This window comes from Poecile atricapillus, chromosome 5, assembly GCF_030490865.1.
Source record: "Poecile atricapillus isolate bPoeAtr1 chromosome 5, bPoeAtr1.hap1, whole genome shotgun sequence".
NCBI lineage: Eukaryota > Metazoa > Chordata > Aves > Passeriformes > Paridae > Poecile > Poecile atricapillus.
In genome coordinates, this window is record NC_081253.1 from 29953978 (window position 1) to 29970385 (window position 16408).

At 44.7% G+C, this 16408-nt stretch overlaps 1 protein-coding gene across 1 annotated transcript in view; it reads left to right on the forward strand.

Moving 5' to 3' along the window:
* TMEFF2 (transmembrane protein with EGF like and two follistatin like domains 2) overlaps positions 1–16149 on the forward strand; it is a 124022-nt gene extending 107873 nt beyond the window's left edge. Inside the window, exons 8-11 of the mRNA XM_058840345.1 lie at positions 7868–7991; positions 9500–9658; positions 14407–14493; positions 14896–16149. Of these exons, the coding sequence (XP_058696328.1) occupies positions 7868–7991; positions 9500–9658; positions 14407–14493; positions 14896–14992 (467 nt within the window). The 3' untranslated portion in view covers positions 14993–16149. The remainder of the gene's footprint in view (positions 1–7867; positions 7992–9499; positions 9659–14406; positions 14494–14895) is intronic.
* Positions 16150–16408: the final 259 nt, after the last annotated feature.

The window sequence follows — 16408 nt, forward strand, 5'->3', positions numbered from 1 at the left end:
GCTCCTGCGGTGCCGCATGTGATGGATCCAGCACTCACCCTTCCGCCTTCAGGCACGCAGCCTAATTGGAGGGAACTTCACAAATCTCCAAACTGACACTAACTCTTTTTCAACACAGAATTACAATAATAATAAGGTTAACTCATCCTCTAAGGGCTCTGTCATGAGCTGCCTAAGGAGATCATATGGAAGGAGATAAACTATGACTTTATTTCTTTACACTGCTGGTTTCTGAAGGGGAAGGATGCTGCTCCCACAGGGCTGGTGGCATCTCTCTTAGGCTGGAGAATCTGAGTGAAAGGAACGTCAGCAGCTTGCCAAAAACAAAGAGTAGCTGAGTTAGCACAAAGAGGGGTTTAATCTATTGTAAGAATGGGGTTAACACAGATTTATTCAATCCTGACACCAGAAAGGCAGCACAAACTCTAAGGGCCCCTTTACACAGGGCTTTGATAAATCCACACTACAGCCCCGAATCATTAAATCACAACCCAGCAATGATTGCAGCCCTCAAGATCGGCCCTGCAGCAGCTGCCTTAAAGAGCTCTCCTTGTGTCACTTCATCCACAGGAGTGTGGGGAGATGGCTTGGGGACAGCTGACAGGTGATACAGGGAGCTGGGGACCTCACCAGTCTGCTGGCCTGAGAAGCAGGGATAAGCAGCTGACCCATGGGGATGAGCAGCTCTGTGGAGCTGCTGCAGGGACAGCTCTGCATCCTCGGGATGTCCTGGAATCAAGTGTGGAGTGCAGCATCAAAGAGCAGTGACTGCTGCTTTAGGGGTGGCCTCAGTCAGGGTGAGACGCTGAAATGTGGTGGGGAAGCAGAGGAGGTCGGGCAAGGTGAGGTAGCAGCCTGCCTTACTTCCCTGAATGAAACAATCACCCCAGGGAGGAGCTGAGCCTAATGTGAGCAGCTGGACATGGAGAAAATGCTGCTTTGGAGCAACACATTAGCCCATGTGGTGTTTTTCCTCCTCCAGTTTAGCTAACATTGCTGGGCATTCCCGTTCAGATGTGTGAGCAGTGGCTGCTGCCACGTACTCGCATCTCTGTGCAGCTTCGGGTTGTACTGCACCTCGTGTAGCAGTAACTACTTGGTGTAGAACCTTCTTCTACACTCAGGAGCCTTGGCTTCTAGGGGCCTGCACAATCTCTAGGGTAAGGCATCTGTGAATTCAAGGGGACAACAGACACTGGGAAAAATAAGGGTGAAAAAAATAGAAAAACAGTCCTGGTTTAGTTTTGAGTAGACAAACGGTCTTGTTATGTATGCAGGAAAATGATTAACAAGTTGCTTGATTTCAATCAGTTTTCTCAAAGAAGGAAGATATATTCACAGATGTTGTAAATAAAAGTGCTTCTTGATTTCCAAAGTTCAGCAACAGCTTTAACATATATAGCATAGCCTCCATATATATGCTGACAAGCTGGAAGTATTTTGTTCTCCATTTGAACATCTGGGGATTATTAGTGTCTTAATTCATTGGTTTCTATTATTAATTATGGCAGCAGGCTGAATAATTACGATGCATTGCTGCAGAGACAGAGCACAATATTTTTTTTCAAAGTGCACTAGGACATCTTGCCATCATCTCAAACAAAAAAAGCCCTAGAATATTTTTAAAAAGGAAAGTGGATTTTGTCTTATTCCAGGGAACTGATTTGCATAGGGACATTTGAAATTAATAAATTACAGTGTTCAGCAGGCCTATTTTGTGCCTGAGAAAAGAAGCGAATGTAATTTATTTCACCATGTTCCATTTCTTTTTTTTTTCCCCTTGGTGAAGCAGCAAATATGGGAAGGGTATTTTTTGTGCAGTTTGTGTAGAAAAACTAGCTTCTAGTTTGTACTTGGAGTGGCTGCAGGAGGAATTTAGGCTCAGGCTGCAGCATAGTGGTGCCAGACGTTTTCAGCTGACATTTGGTGTCTCATTTTCCTCTTGCTGTCAGGGAGAGTGGGCTGGTGAGCTCCCTCTCGAGCAGCAGCAAGCACTTCCTTCGGAATTCTCACTCAACGCCCACCCAAACAGTGATTTTCAGGCGAGTTGCTTGCACACATTTTCTTCATTGCGAAGAGGCGCTCTGTAGCTGTAAAAACAAGGTTTCGGGAGAAGGGAACGTGAGGGGGGAAGGTGCTCCCCGGGCTGGCCCTGAGCAGCTGGCAGCAGGGCAGTGCTGCAGGGAGGCTTTGCCAAGGACACTGTGCCTTGGAGCTGCTCAGCACAGACCCAGGAGAAACCTCAGGTCTCATCAGAGCTGGGTCTGAGCTGGGGTTTATCATGGCAGTTCTTCATTACAAGGCAGTAGGAATCCTGCCTAAGGACTTCATCCCTAAGCTGCTGTGGGACCTCACTTCCTGTTGGATGCTATCGAAGAGGGGGGGAAGTACCAGCAAACCTGCTAAAGCAATTCTGCACTTTCAGAGGGAGCAGCACCACCACCATCCTTCTCCTGGACCTTTGAACCATTGCTGCAGATGTTCCTGGCCTGAGAAAGTTCCCTGTTACATCCAAAGAGCAGCAGTTTCTGACTCTGTGAAGGCTGAAGATGAGCAACACGAACTATCCCTAGGCTCATCCACTGGGTTAAGATTCCCACCCACAGTCAACCAGCTGAAGCTCTTTCCCAAAATTCAGGGCATCCCTGCCTTTGCTCCACAGGTGGATACTCTCTGGATGTTTGTTTTGATTTCAAACAAGAATTGCACACGAGGTCTCTTTCATGCAGAGCAGAAGAGCTTTGTTAAGAAAGTTCCCAGTGCTGTGCTCTGCACCGTCTCTTTGGGAGACCTGCCAGGGAGAGGGATGTGCTTCCAGAAGGGGTTGAGAAGGTTAAAAGACATACATTTGACCCCAAAATCCCTTTTTCCCTTCATATGTCCTCTGATAATGGGATGTGTAAGGAGTCACTACTTCAATATCAGCAAGAGCTTCCGTCTGCAAATTTGACTGACCTCAGCAGTATTAAAAGATTAAATCATTATATAAGTCAGTTCTCCTTAACCACTTTTTCCAAAGAGATAGGTTCTGCTGCACATCATTTGCTGTCTTATCCCTTATTTGATAAAATATATGTGTTTATATGTATTTTCAGGCCCTCCCTTAGTCCAGGGATGACTGTACACTAGGTGTTAACATTGTATGTGAGCCAATATTTTCTCATATGGGCATAGCCTAATAGGTATTATTTCCAGAGCTCCCACATTACCTGCTGTACCTCAACCAAAATGCCAACACTAGAATTTACAGGCTGTGGCCCTCTACATTGCTTGCTTGAAGTCACCTAGAAAGTCTCACTGATTCACAGATAAAGAATGACAGAATTATCAGTCCTGCAGAACTAATTGTTAAATGCCTGGCAGTCAATTCTTGGATACAAGAATCCTATTTTTGCCTAGATTTTTATTTTAATTTCTCTGAAGTGGATTCTAGGACCTTAGGTCTGGAGAGAATTTTCTGGGCACTCCAGACAGTGCTTCATATGATCCTCATCAAGGGCACTAATGGATTTACTCCTCTGTCAGTGGCACTACTGCACATGTTTGGTTGTGGAACAGAAGCTCCACGTTAGCTCAGATGGGAGCTGGGGACCAGTGAGGGCTGCCCACAGAAGAGTCTGGCTGCCTTGTTTTAATCAATTGCAGGCACATCCTGCCACCAGGCAGACTGTTCTAGCATCTGAATTTCAGCTTTCTCTGAAATAGTTACCTGAGAATCTGAAGGGTGTACATTCAACTTCCAGAGACTGGAGGAAAGCCATACAGCTAAACCAGAAATTAAAATTAGAATGCTTCAAAATATTTGAAATCATTCCTCTGCACTCTCTTGATGAAAGTCAGGAACAGGCACAGATATTAAGGAATTTAGATAAGATAGCTTTAAATAATTTATTTAACATTTCAGAAGACAATCCATCAGGAAAAGCAAGATCACTGAGTGGGTGGTCAGACACACTGGATATCTCTTCAGGATCCAGTTTATCCCAGAGAAAGAGCTCATCATCTCAGCATCTCCCTGCCATCCACAGAGGGGCTGGAGAGCGAGGGTTCAGCGGGGAGACTTTTCCAGTGAGAGAGATGATAAGCTGTTTCAGGCTACACAAAGTAGCATCTGGCCTCCACACACTTAAAAATAATGTGTTTTGACTAGTGTGTCTTATTTGATAGGCTATCATGTCATGTGCTGGCACTAACAGGAGATGTGAACAATATGAAATGTCATGTTAGGCTAAAGATGAAAAAAAATGCTGCAGAAATGCAAAAGATGTTGGCTTCATTAAAGTGACTTTTTCTGATCAGATAAGTGCTTCAAGAAAAAGATTCTCGAATACAATTGATCTGGAGGGTTTTATTTTTTGAAATAAAGAGGACAAGCATTTTGAGAAACGTGGCAGCAATTTCTTTTGTCCAGAGATAGGAGAGACTGACCAAGTCAGTCCAATTTTTACCTGTAGTCTTTACAGCTAGCTTCTGCCTCAAATCCTGTCCATCACAAAAAGGTACAAGTCTGTCCTTCTGGCACAAATAAAACTTTCCCACATAGTTGCCAATAACAATGCAGCAAATCTGGCGTGTGAAGAGGAGCTACTGAATTTAACATTACTGAAACCTGAGTAACTTTGTATTTGATCTGTGCCATTGCTTTATGCATACAGATCTGCTGTGCTTGGAAAAAAAGTGGGTTTGTATTTAGCTTAGCTCTCTGGTAGGTGTGAGGCTGGTGTGGTAGAGGAGCTTCTTAGTGTAGTTTTACTATGGTTTGATTAGTACAAATTGCATCCAATACTGAATTTACAAATAATCCAAAGCTTTTATAAGGGTGGATGTCTTAACTTATTTAATTTAAGTTTAATTTTTTTAAGATATGTACAGTTCTTGTTTGCTTCATAACCTCAGTATGGTTTTTATTTATATCCTCTCTTTTTAGAATGAGTTTATGGTTCTTGCTTTATGGTGATGTGAGCCCTGTGATGCATTCATAAGAGTTAGTATCTCATCAACAGCTGGATTGCTGAAAAGAGCTCAGGTCCTTCCAGAAATGGCAGCAGTCAGTTTTAACATGAAGGGACTTTAAAAGTGTGCCTGGGTGTTTGGGTCTCTACATTGAGTCCGAAAGATGGATTTTGTAATGAGAAAAATAATAACCTGTTTGGAGGCACGGAAATATTTCGTGTGCGTTCAAAATGTGCAGGGAGGGGGAACTTCTCAGTCTGAACGAAGTGATGTTTTTATTGTGGCCTGTATTTCGAGTAACCTAAATGGCAGATCAAACTGAAAATGCATTTTTCCCCCTCTCTGCCTTTATATAAATCCCTGGTTCTTTTGGAGGAGTCATCAGTCAAAGTGAGATACAGATAATTTGTGTCTACGTTTTGTGGGCTCTTCTGAGACAGGTGACAAGTGTTCCTGTATGAAGTGTTTACCTATGAAGTGTTTATCCTACAAATGCTAGCAAAGCTTGGGCCATCTCATTTTAGATTCAGTAAAGCATTTTCCATCACAACTTATTATGCTTAGAGGTGTAATTACAAGTTCTGCATGATCCTAGATGTACTCTAAAGTGTACTAGAGACCTTGTTAAAGAAAACATGGTTGCCATACCTACAGCCTACACACAGTGAGAGCATCTGCATGTCCAGATAGGTCCTGGTCCCCCTTTCAAGTCCCAGATTAGTCTGTCCTGGAAGTTCTAATTTCCTCTCATCTTGAAGTGTGCCTTTAAAAAAAAAAAAAAAAAATTAAACCAAAGGATCTCATACCCTTTTGTAATAACCACACTGTGGTGGTGCACAGACATGGCAGAGATATCTCAGTGTTCCTGAGAAAGAACAGAGATACGCACACATGTGCACGTGCACACAGAGCAGTCTCCTGTTCCTCAGAGAGGAAGCAAACTTCCTCTGGTAATGGAGGATTTGAAGGAAATGGCATTATGTTTTCCACCACAGGAAAAAAAAAAAAAGTGTCTTAATAAGGATCCCATACTCCTTTCTGCAGTTTCCTGGACAGAAATAGATTTGAATGTGGGCCATAGCAGAGGTCAAGCATGCCCAGAACCCATCAGGCACAGTGTATAGGTGATCACTACATGGGTGTGGAGTCCCACAAGTCCTGAGCGTGTCGAGATCTACCTGTGTGCCCTGGGCAAGTCCACTGAGAGCTGACACATCACACACCTTTATTCTGTCTGGGGGGATTTCTGGGGCATACAGGAACATGCATGAAGGGGTGGTAACTCCGTGTATATATTTCACGTGTTGGTAGCCAGTGTCTCCCTTTAGAGGGTGATAGGTAGCCAAAAATGTTTTGTGCCAGACCAAATGGACCCCTTGTCTTCCCACCTTTTTCTGGTAGCGAAAACTCCTGGGCAAGCTGTCAAAGGAGGTTATAGCATACCTCTAACATGCATCCTGTCTGTGCTGTCCCAGAGACAGCTGTCAGCCCCCAGCCCAGGAATCCTCACTGTCCCCATGCACCTGCATGGTCCTAGCAGCCTCCACCAGCCTCACACAGGTATCCCAACACAATCAGGGAACAGGGAGAGGCACACAGGCTTGTGTTCAGCACATGTGCATTTGAAAAGTTGCAATATGGTCCATACTGCAGAGGTCCTGAAAACCCTAAGGATGAAAGAGAAGCTAATGCTGCCAGCAGGGACATACAGGTTGCCTGTCACTCTCATTTGCTGGGAGCTGGTCCTGGCCTGTTTTCACATAAGGACAATATAACCAACTTTATTAGTGCAAGTGGTTAGAGACTCTTACAGCTCTCCTTGGACAGCGGTGACAGAAAAGAAATTCATTATGGAAATCTGAATCTTGGATCTGCTGCACGCTTTTCCCAGAGGTGGGATAATACCTAAGCGTGCCTGCTGCCGGCATGACTGGCTCGGAGGCAGAACACAAATTGCAATTGTTTTATAACACTCAGGGACTTCCTTTGGAAGATAAAAATGCTTCAACTTATTTGCGTGCAAACTACATTTCCTCAGACATCCATCATGAGATTTCTTTCTTCTGCATTTAATTAATCATGGATAGAAGATACTATCCCAGAAAGAGGAGTGTTACCATTTGATATATCATAAATATTGTTTAAATGGAAGAATTTGCCAAAATTACCCAGATTAATTAATGCCTTGGTGGCCTACAAAATCCATGTGAGTTCATGGTGGTAGCACTCAGTGTTTCAGCCTGTGAAGTTGAGCGCATACCTGTTTCAAAACTAAATGAAGCCTCCGTTTTCCTGGCTGCGTGAAGAGATTTTCCAGGAGTTGCAGTGTCAGTGGCTCTTTAACTGCTGCAGAAGTAGGCTCAGAAAGTCAGACTAGTTTAAAATGCTGGTTGCTGTGGGATGTGGAGGAGGCCACTGGGCTTTGGGGCATGGGCATGCAGCATTGATGATAAATGTCAGCTCTGGACTCACGCTCTACTTCTGCCATAAAATTGTCTTTTTCTATATGTTCTGTTGAACTACCAAATGTATTGTAATGTATATTACATGCAAATATCCAGTCTCTCTCTCTCCCAGCCTTGTCTCAGTTTGAGGAGACAGTCCCTAAAGTAAAACAGAAATAATCAGGTATTTTACATGTGCTATTCTGTCATCAGATTTTTAATATCACGATATTTTCTCAGGTGTCTCATTTGCTGTCACTTGAGAGGAATTATAACAGACTGAGATAAAGCCTTGCAAGTCTCACATCAGCCAACCTGTCTAAAGGGGCAAACCCTTGCTCCTGCTTCCCATGAACATCTTTCACATCTTGTTCTTCTGGTTTTCCTTTCTTTCATATGTAGAGTTCTTTCCATCACTTAACCTTATCCTACATGGTCAGGTTAACTTTCCCCTTCACCTGTGTTCACAGAGAATGCAAATAAACTGGAAGAAAGTGCAAGAGGGATCTACATCCCTTGTCCAGAGCATTACAACGGCTTCTGCATGCATGGCAAGTGTGAGCACTCCACAAACATGCTGGAACCGTCCTGCAGGTAACCCTTCTCCTACCAGCAAGGGAAGGCCACACACATGGAAATACTGACTTACAGAGACACTTACTCTAGATCAGCTATGGAAAATGATGGTAACCACGGCCCTTTGTGCGATAAAATCCGTCAGAGTTAAATTATTCAGCGAAGTCCCAAAAGTGTATTGAGTTATGAACGATGTTAATTGACTGTAAAGCCATCCAGTAACCTTCAGTTATATTTAGATGTGTTTTTAAAAGCCCTTCACAAAGCACTCAGACCACGCTAGGTGCCCTCCTCAGCCTGAGGGAGAGGAGTGCCAGCAGTGCATGTCCCTGCTGTGGCAGGAGTGGTGCTGCAGGGGCAGCTGGCTGGGGCAGAGGTGGCTGCTTCAGCGGGAGGTGGTTTTGGAGGAGGAATATAGTGACAGCACTGTAGTGCTCCTGCAGTGAGTGCCTCCCTGCACAGGTGCACATATGTACTTCTGAAGTCCTCACAGTGGCCAGGTGGCTGAAAAAGGACTATTACGCATGAAGCACCATTTTCCTGGGATGGGAGCACAAAGACACAGACCAGACTCTCCTCAGGGCAGAACCTCAATCCAGCTTCTCCCAGCTCACACAAACAGCCAGGACACATTTTGCTCTTTGCAGCTTCTGCATTTTAGGTGCTCCATTCAGCTGGAAAATGTCCTTTCCTCAAGGTGCTGGCAGCTGTGGGAATGCAGGAGAAGAAAAGGGAGGAAGCACAAGGCTTAACCCATCAGGGTTAGCGCTCCACTAACACACCTGAGAGGAGCCCAAGCCATCTGTCTCAGTCCCTGCAGTTGCTGCTGCCATTGACCTGGATTTTCACATCTTGCTCGGGCAATTTAGGGGAAACAGGGCAAGAGCTAAAACTGTAAAAGTGCTGCTTGGCCCCAGAATCACAGAGCAGAGTGGAGATGTCAGGCTGCAGGATGGGAAGTGGTGAGCAGTGCAGCAGGCAGCATCGGGGGGATGGCTGCAGCATCAATACAGGGGTTTTTTATAGCAACCAGATGAAATGTAAATGATGTATCCACTTTCAGGAACATCTAATCACATTTCATATGGAGTCTGGATGATTGCTTATCACCTCCTTAGGGGTAATCTGCATAAGGAACCACAGCTCCTTGGCTTTTCACCCTCCCCCACCTCCCCAAAGAAAGGGAGAAATCTAAAGTATGTTGAGCAAGGAACTAAATGGGTTCTCATCACAACGTGCAAGTAGTTCCACTTGAAGCCAGTTATGTCTTGGTCCCCTGGGCACCTCCTGGCACTCCCACAGTGTTGTTCATTCTCACAGACCTTGGTGACCCTGAGGACCACAAGTCTTCCCCCTGAGAGGTTGAGCACTCACCAATACTCTCCCTGTGGAACTCCATTCTGCAAAAAAAAAAACCCACATAAGCTTATGCTTTAGCCACTAATTTCTGGTTTTCTACATACAGTTTTTCCAGCATTCTTTGAAAGCAGCAGGTATAAGGAGAAAAACAATATTTTTTGTTTCAGATGCGATGCCGGCTATACTGGACAACACTGTGAAAAAAAGGACTACAGCGTTTTATATGTGGTTCCAGGTCCAGTACGATTTCAGTATGTCTTAATAGCAGCTGTGATTGGAACCATCCAGATTGCTATCATCTGTGTTGTAGTCCTCTGTATTACAAGGTCAGTATCTCTGGTACTTTACAGTAGAAAAAGACTTTTGTTTTTTCTTGCAATGTGCGCTGATTGTACCGATTTCTGCAGTGACACTGCTGATAACAAATGCTGTTTAATTCACCAACAAACAGAAGGTATCATCTGGTCCAGCCAGTGCTCCTTCATTATTATGACTGAATTTTTACTTCCATCTTAATCAAACTTAGGTAGCAATGGTGCCTACAGCAAGTGAAGTTCTCTATTTTGTATTCAGATGCTTTGACAAATATTGTTCATATAAATAAGGGGAATATAAATACAGCAGCTGGATCAACACTTAATAAAACTAATCATATCTCCATCTGGTTTCCTTAAGGGCCCATTCCCTTAGTCCTAATCAGGCAGAGCATACAAACTTTTAAGCCTGTTTGCAACCCTGCTGATTAAATGATTTCATTAGGCTTGAGTGCATGTTCAAAGGCACTGCACATGGTTTAGGGTCTTCTGTATATGATGTACTTGGGGTTTTTCAATTTAGTGAGGAGCAGAGGGTTGTGTGAATGGAAAAAGCCACAGGGTAGTTCAGAATGAGAGGGGTAAGTGCAATCCTTCCCCTCCATGTGCTGCTCTCCCACTTGACTGTGTTACTGTCCCTGGAAGGGCTTGGGGTAAGTTCTGAAGGTCAAATATCCACAGGCTTCTCTTAGAAATCACAAGGTTAAATTAATTCAGCTAGCAGCACTGATGAATCACTCTTTTTAAAATTATTTTCTTTTTAAAATTAAAAAAGAAAAGCCAGGTATAAATACCTCCACATAAAATAAAATCTCCATTTCAGTCCTTATATTGCACTACCTGGCTGGAAGACAAGTGTATAGTATTTGTTCCTGGAAAAGACAAAAAAAAAAAAAAAAAATTTCATAAATTCTTCTCTGGCCTAAAGGCACAAAACAAAACCTTTTTTGGCCAAACAGAGTTCATCACCGGAATGGCAACTACCAATTGAGACAGTAGATTACAGAAGGTGGTATTCACAGAGGTAATTCAAACAACTGAAAATACAGCCTGTAGTGAGAGAAAGAAGGTGGTGTAATAACTGATAATGGAGTAAATGTGTATTGTTTTGTCAAGTGACTCTAGTTTTGTCACCTTGATGCAGTGAGCAAAGTTCTTTATACTGAAGAATGGAGACAGGGAGCTCTGAGTGATCCAGTACTGTAATGCAAATTACCTGTCACACTGTTTTCATACAGAGACAGTACCTTTTCCCCCACACTTTGTAACCAAGTCAATTTATGATCTTTTGACTTTTTTGTGTAATGCATGTAATTACTGCAGAGCATCCTCCATCCCAGCATAATGATTTGAGATACATTTGCAAAAGGGTGCTCTTAAGTGGCCTAAGAGAAATCCACATGACAAGAGAGCATTGTGGCAGCATATGCATAAGCAATTGAGTTTTTGAAGTTGTCTGCTTTGGAGAACCTGACTGTACTGGTTTGAACTCCACACCCTGAATTCTTGAAAGTGCTGAAACCATCTTGCCAGGTTCCTGGGAGAAAGAAGGGAAACTTCACTCAAAGGGCACTACGGCCAAAATCTTTGCTGCTCATTTCAGTGCAACTTCAGCTAATTAATTCATCAAGCGAGTTTGGTGCACTGCATCCATTTGAGTGTCACAAAACTGCCATTATAATCTCCCAGCTATCATTACTGTTGTTGCTTTAAAAATTGTACCTGTACAGTGGTGCAAATCTGCAGGGGTGCAGGGGTGCAAATCCTCCATTGCTGGAAGGCTGTGAGCAAGTCCTGGGAACTTCTAGGGCCGTTGTTTCAGACACTTTAATCTGAATAAACGGGCTGCTGACAGCTGAGGTTTGCCTCTTCCTCTGCCTCCTGGGCACTTGGCCCTCCAAGTTGCCACCATTACCATTTCTGTAGCCACACAGAGTCAGAGGATGGCAGCCCACAGAAGTGGTGATGATTGGGGTTTAAGTGACTCAGTGCTTGGCTACTCATCACTAGTGCCAGCAATGGGAATAAGTTTTTTGGGTGGAGTAGGGAACCAGAGGCCAAGACAGTTTGCTGTTTTAACAGTGAGGCACAGTCTGCCCTAATGACTTTTAGCTTAAAGATAAGGCAAAAAAAAGAAGCAGTGATAAAAGTGAAGGAGGATGGCAAATAATATAGGCACGGCCTTGTGTCATAATGATTCTCAGCAGTTTTCTTTACAGCTTCGCATTTTTAGTGCTTCCCTAATGTTTAGTCACAGCAGCTTATTTATGTGAAGAAATAACTTGATTAAAAATGAATGCATAACGTGTTTTACCTGCTATGAATCACATTGTGAGCTCCCGAGCAAAGCTTCAGTGGAGGGAGGGAGGGAGGGCAGCCTGTGCTCCAGTCCTTGGTTTACATCGATGTAACTGCTGTGTTCATAAATGAATGCACCCCCCAAACAGTGCACTACAAAGCACTTTTGATTAAAGAGTTAAGGACCAAGGAAAACCTATCACTCAGTTTTAGCAGATGATTAAGTCTCAAAAGCTGGTTAAATGCCAGTGCCCCCATTAAGAACCCTTGGTGCACTTCAGACACAGCCCACCTGAAAATGCAATACCATAGTGTGAAAGCAGCCCTGGTGTTGGTGCTGGGCACTGGGGCCTTCCCAGGCTCCCATCCACTGGTAATTTACAGTTTAAACATGGCCATTTTTGGTTCAAAGATGCTTTTTCATCGTCTTAATTGGAGTAATCTCTACATTTGAATTGATTTGTCTCAACCTTGAGGTTGAGAATACTGTTTAGATACCGTCAGTGTTAGTTTGGGGAAAGTGCCCATGAGATGTTCATCTCCTTGCTTCCAGCTGGAGCAGTTGGAACCCACCATGCACAGCTGCATCCCCTGGGGTTGCTGACCATCCTCATCATCCCCCAGCCACCTGGCTCCTCCATGTTTCATAGAAGCAAGGAGCTTCTTGTGGTTGTGCCCACTGTGCCCTGGCTCCCTAACCCTGCTTCACATGGCTGAGTGCTGGGGCAAAGCAGGGCTGTAAATCCAGTGCTGGGGGCTCAGGAGGAGCCCTGGGAGCTTGGCCACACTGCCTGGGCGCTGGCCCTGGGTGTTGGTGGGGCTGTCTCAGCTGGTGGAAGTGTCACTGGCCGTGTCCTGCAGAGCAGCAGGAGGCCCCGGTGTGCACATGAGACGCAGTGAACCAGCCCTGTGTTTGCTAACAGCAGCTCCCTGACTCACTCCCACAGTGGGATCGCCTTTTCAAGGAGCTGGCAGTGAATAATGAGTTTGTCATGAGATCGCAGACCAGCTGAAGTCTGCCTTAGTTCCGTACTGAAAGCTCTGCCGTGACCCCCGAGAGCGCAGGAGACGCGGGCTGGCTTTTCCTGGAGTAATGATAGCAGCCTACTTCACTGCTTCCCAGGAAGGAACAAGGCAAAATATAGCCCACAGCCATACAGCTTCTCATGAGGGGGTGGTCCTGGTGGCTTAAAAGTGAGGCAAGTCAGGACAGTCTGACCCATATTTTGCTAGACACTTACATAATTGTATTCCAGCATTTTTTGAAATGCTTCCTAAGTTCTTACGCTCTTGTTTAGCCTTTCAGTTGACGTCACAAAACTGTAACATCACTCCCCATTCACTGGGGGGGAATGACCTTTTTTATTTTAAGGGGTCAGTAAAAATCTATTTCACTCTGTTCTGCTCTTAGTTATTTGACACAGAGCTGCAGGTGTGTGCTTTAAGCTGTCACTGCACTGAGGTGGGCTCTCCCCAGTGCATAACCCATAGGGTTTCACAAGGTGCTGCTGAAAGCCCTCCTGTAACAGAAGAACGAGTCAGCCCCATACAAAGGGAATGTTTTTCCATGTCAGTGTGGTCTGGAGCGTTGTGGGGCCTCTTCTCATAGCACTCCAACAGGGTGCTTCAGTCTCTGTTGTGCAGCTGCCCTCAGTTTTTACCGTAACCATCCTTGGCTTTCAGCTGATTAGAACACCCTGTGGCCTCCACCTGGGATTAAACTTCTCCATGCTTTCAGCCTGAGGGAGCCTTTCCATGAGAGGGAACCAGAAACACATCATTAGCTTTTTATTAGGGGGAAACATAGCATCCCCACAGCTGCTGCTGCTGCAGGTGAAAGGTGCCCTTGCTGAGGGTCACTGGAGGTCCTGGGACACAAGGGGTGTGTCCCTGCAGCTGTCCAAAGGAATACCAGGTTTGGGGCTTTCCAGCACAATTGCTTTCCACACCAAGCCAAGCAGCCGTGGCTCAATGCAGGCACCTGTAATTAAAGCAGCTATTTGCTCATGGGCTGAGCATGGAGCATTTCCATGGAGACTCAGGGGGACTGCAGACACTTAAGGCCTTGGAAAGGCAGCACCTGCAGCCACTTTATAAACACTTCACAGACCTGGGACACTGGCCAGGTGAGCGTGGGACCATCCCGGATCTTCCACCTGCACCTCGCTCAAAATAAACCCATTATTTAGAGCCGAACCCTGCAGTGCAGTTGGGATCATTGCGATGCAGCAAGAGCCCAGCATTCAGGAATCTGATCATCTCCCTCGCCATAATTTTGTTTACAGTATGTTTTTTGGGGTTGTGGTGCCATTGCCATTGGCCAGCACATTTCATTTCACTGAGGAGGAAGCTCACTGAGGGCTGGAGGATGCCCCTCTCGCCCTCGCGTCCCTGTTGCTCCCGCCACCTCTGGAGCAGATGTGTTGCTAAGAGCCGTGTATTCTCACAACTCTCTTTTCCAGGAAATGTCCCAGGAGCAACAGAATCCACAGACAGAAGCAAAACACAGGGCACTACAGTTCAGACAACACAACAAGAGCATCGACAAGGTTAATTTAAAGAGCGCATGTTTCCACAATGGCAAAACTAACTGCAGAGAGCTTGGACTACAAAATACAGTATTATAGACAAAAGATTAAGACAAGATCTACACATGTTGCCTTGCATTTGTGGTAATCTACACCAATGAGAACATGTACTACAGCTATATTTGATTATGTATGGATATATTTGAAATAGTATACATTGTCTTGATGTTTTTCTGTAATGTAAATAAACTATTTATATCACACAATATAGTTTTTTCTTTTTCATGTATTTGTTATATATAATAAATACTCAGTGATGAGAAAAAAATTGCCTTTCTTAAATTTGCTGTATCTCATAGCTGTGTATAGTCTTGGGATGTTGTATATGGACACTAACAAATCTCTTTTTTTTTCTTTTTCCAGTTCTAGTGGCAATTTTGAGTCTACTGAACTCAGTAGTAGGGTTTTGAGTTGGTCCAAGATCAGCGACAATTATGGATGTGGGAAAGGTGAAGAATAATTTAACCTACATTGAGGAGGGATAAAATATTTCAGATCCGGAGTCAACTACATTTCATCAGCCTTCTTCTCCCATACCATCTATCTTTACTCTCCCATAGCTTAGGAAGTCTTTGCCTTCTAAATTAAACCCTAACCGAAAGGGAAATGGAAATTCTCAGTAACCGCAATGAGAGTGTCGGGGGTAACGTTTCCATTTGGGATGGAATTAGGTGTCTGTCAAGGTGAACCCTACGAGAACACTTTGCAGAATCTCCAACTCTGGTCACTGGAGTGAGTGAAAATTGCTTCTCACTCTTGATTGAAAATTATTAGGTTAAAAAAGTTAATAACATAATAACAGCTGAAATGCCAGTCCCATTTGCACCTCATGAACATGCTGATATAATTTATTTTTTCAAAGAGAAGGTGAAAACCACTCAGAAAATACCTTATGAATAACTTTATGGGTGACCCCACTCCATTAAATGTAATGAACCCAAATGTTGGCTATACCTCAGGAAAATAAGGGCATGTGTTTTGTCACATCCACATGATGGACAAGATGCAAAGTTATTCCTGTGATAGCTGAAACTCTCCAAACACATCCTTTTGAGAAGGTAATTGTGCTGTGAATTTTGAAGGCGGCAGAGTGAGACTGAAGGGCAGAGTGGGGTAACGTCACTGCTGCTGGATAACATCCACTCCACTAATTGAGTGCCCGAGCTCTAGTCCCACTGAGTAGCAGAGCTGAACTAAAGAGCCCTTGCAACAGCAGCCACTGTGCTGCTCCTCTCCAAAGAGACTTTGCCCAGGCAGAATGCACCCAAGACAAGAGTTAGGAGTATTTCTCACTGTCATCACCATGTCAGAGTCAGACCTGGGGTTACCTGGGATGATGTCTCATGAGTGTGTTTCCATTTCCTGCTTCAGCATCCATCTGGTCACTCACAGCAGTCACCACCAACCCCACCAGTCACAGCCCACCCGGCCTGGCCTTCAGACACGGGTGCAGCGATACCTCTACTCTAACATGACTTTTGGTCTTTCCCCTCCCTACCCCAGCCTGCTTTAAAGTGAATCCATTGCATGATGTTCACACGGTCTCAGTTTTTGTCTTGTTCTGGGTTTCTTGGCTTTTTAAAGGTAATAAAAGGTGATTGGCAAGAGATGCTTCCAGACACCTGGTCTGTGCTGATTGATGGGAGTGGGAGTGGTGTTGCACAGGCAGAGGGGCAGATGATGGCACAGGGCAGCTGTCTGGCACTGGGGTGCTGGCCCTGCAGGGACCTTCTGCTCCCTGGAGCCATAGGCTGGGCCAAGGCAGAAGGAGAGGGGGCTGTCCAGCCACCCCCTGCTCCTCAGCCCTTGCCCCAGCTCTCCGATCTTGGAGTCTTGTTTTCATACTGGAAGAGTGATAGAGTGGGGCAGGAGTGCA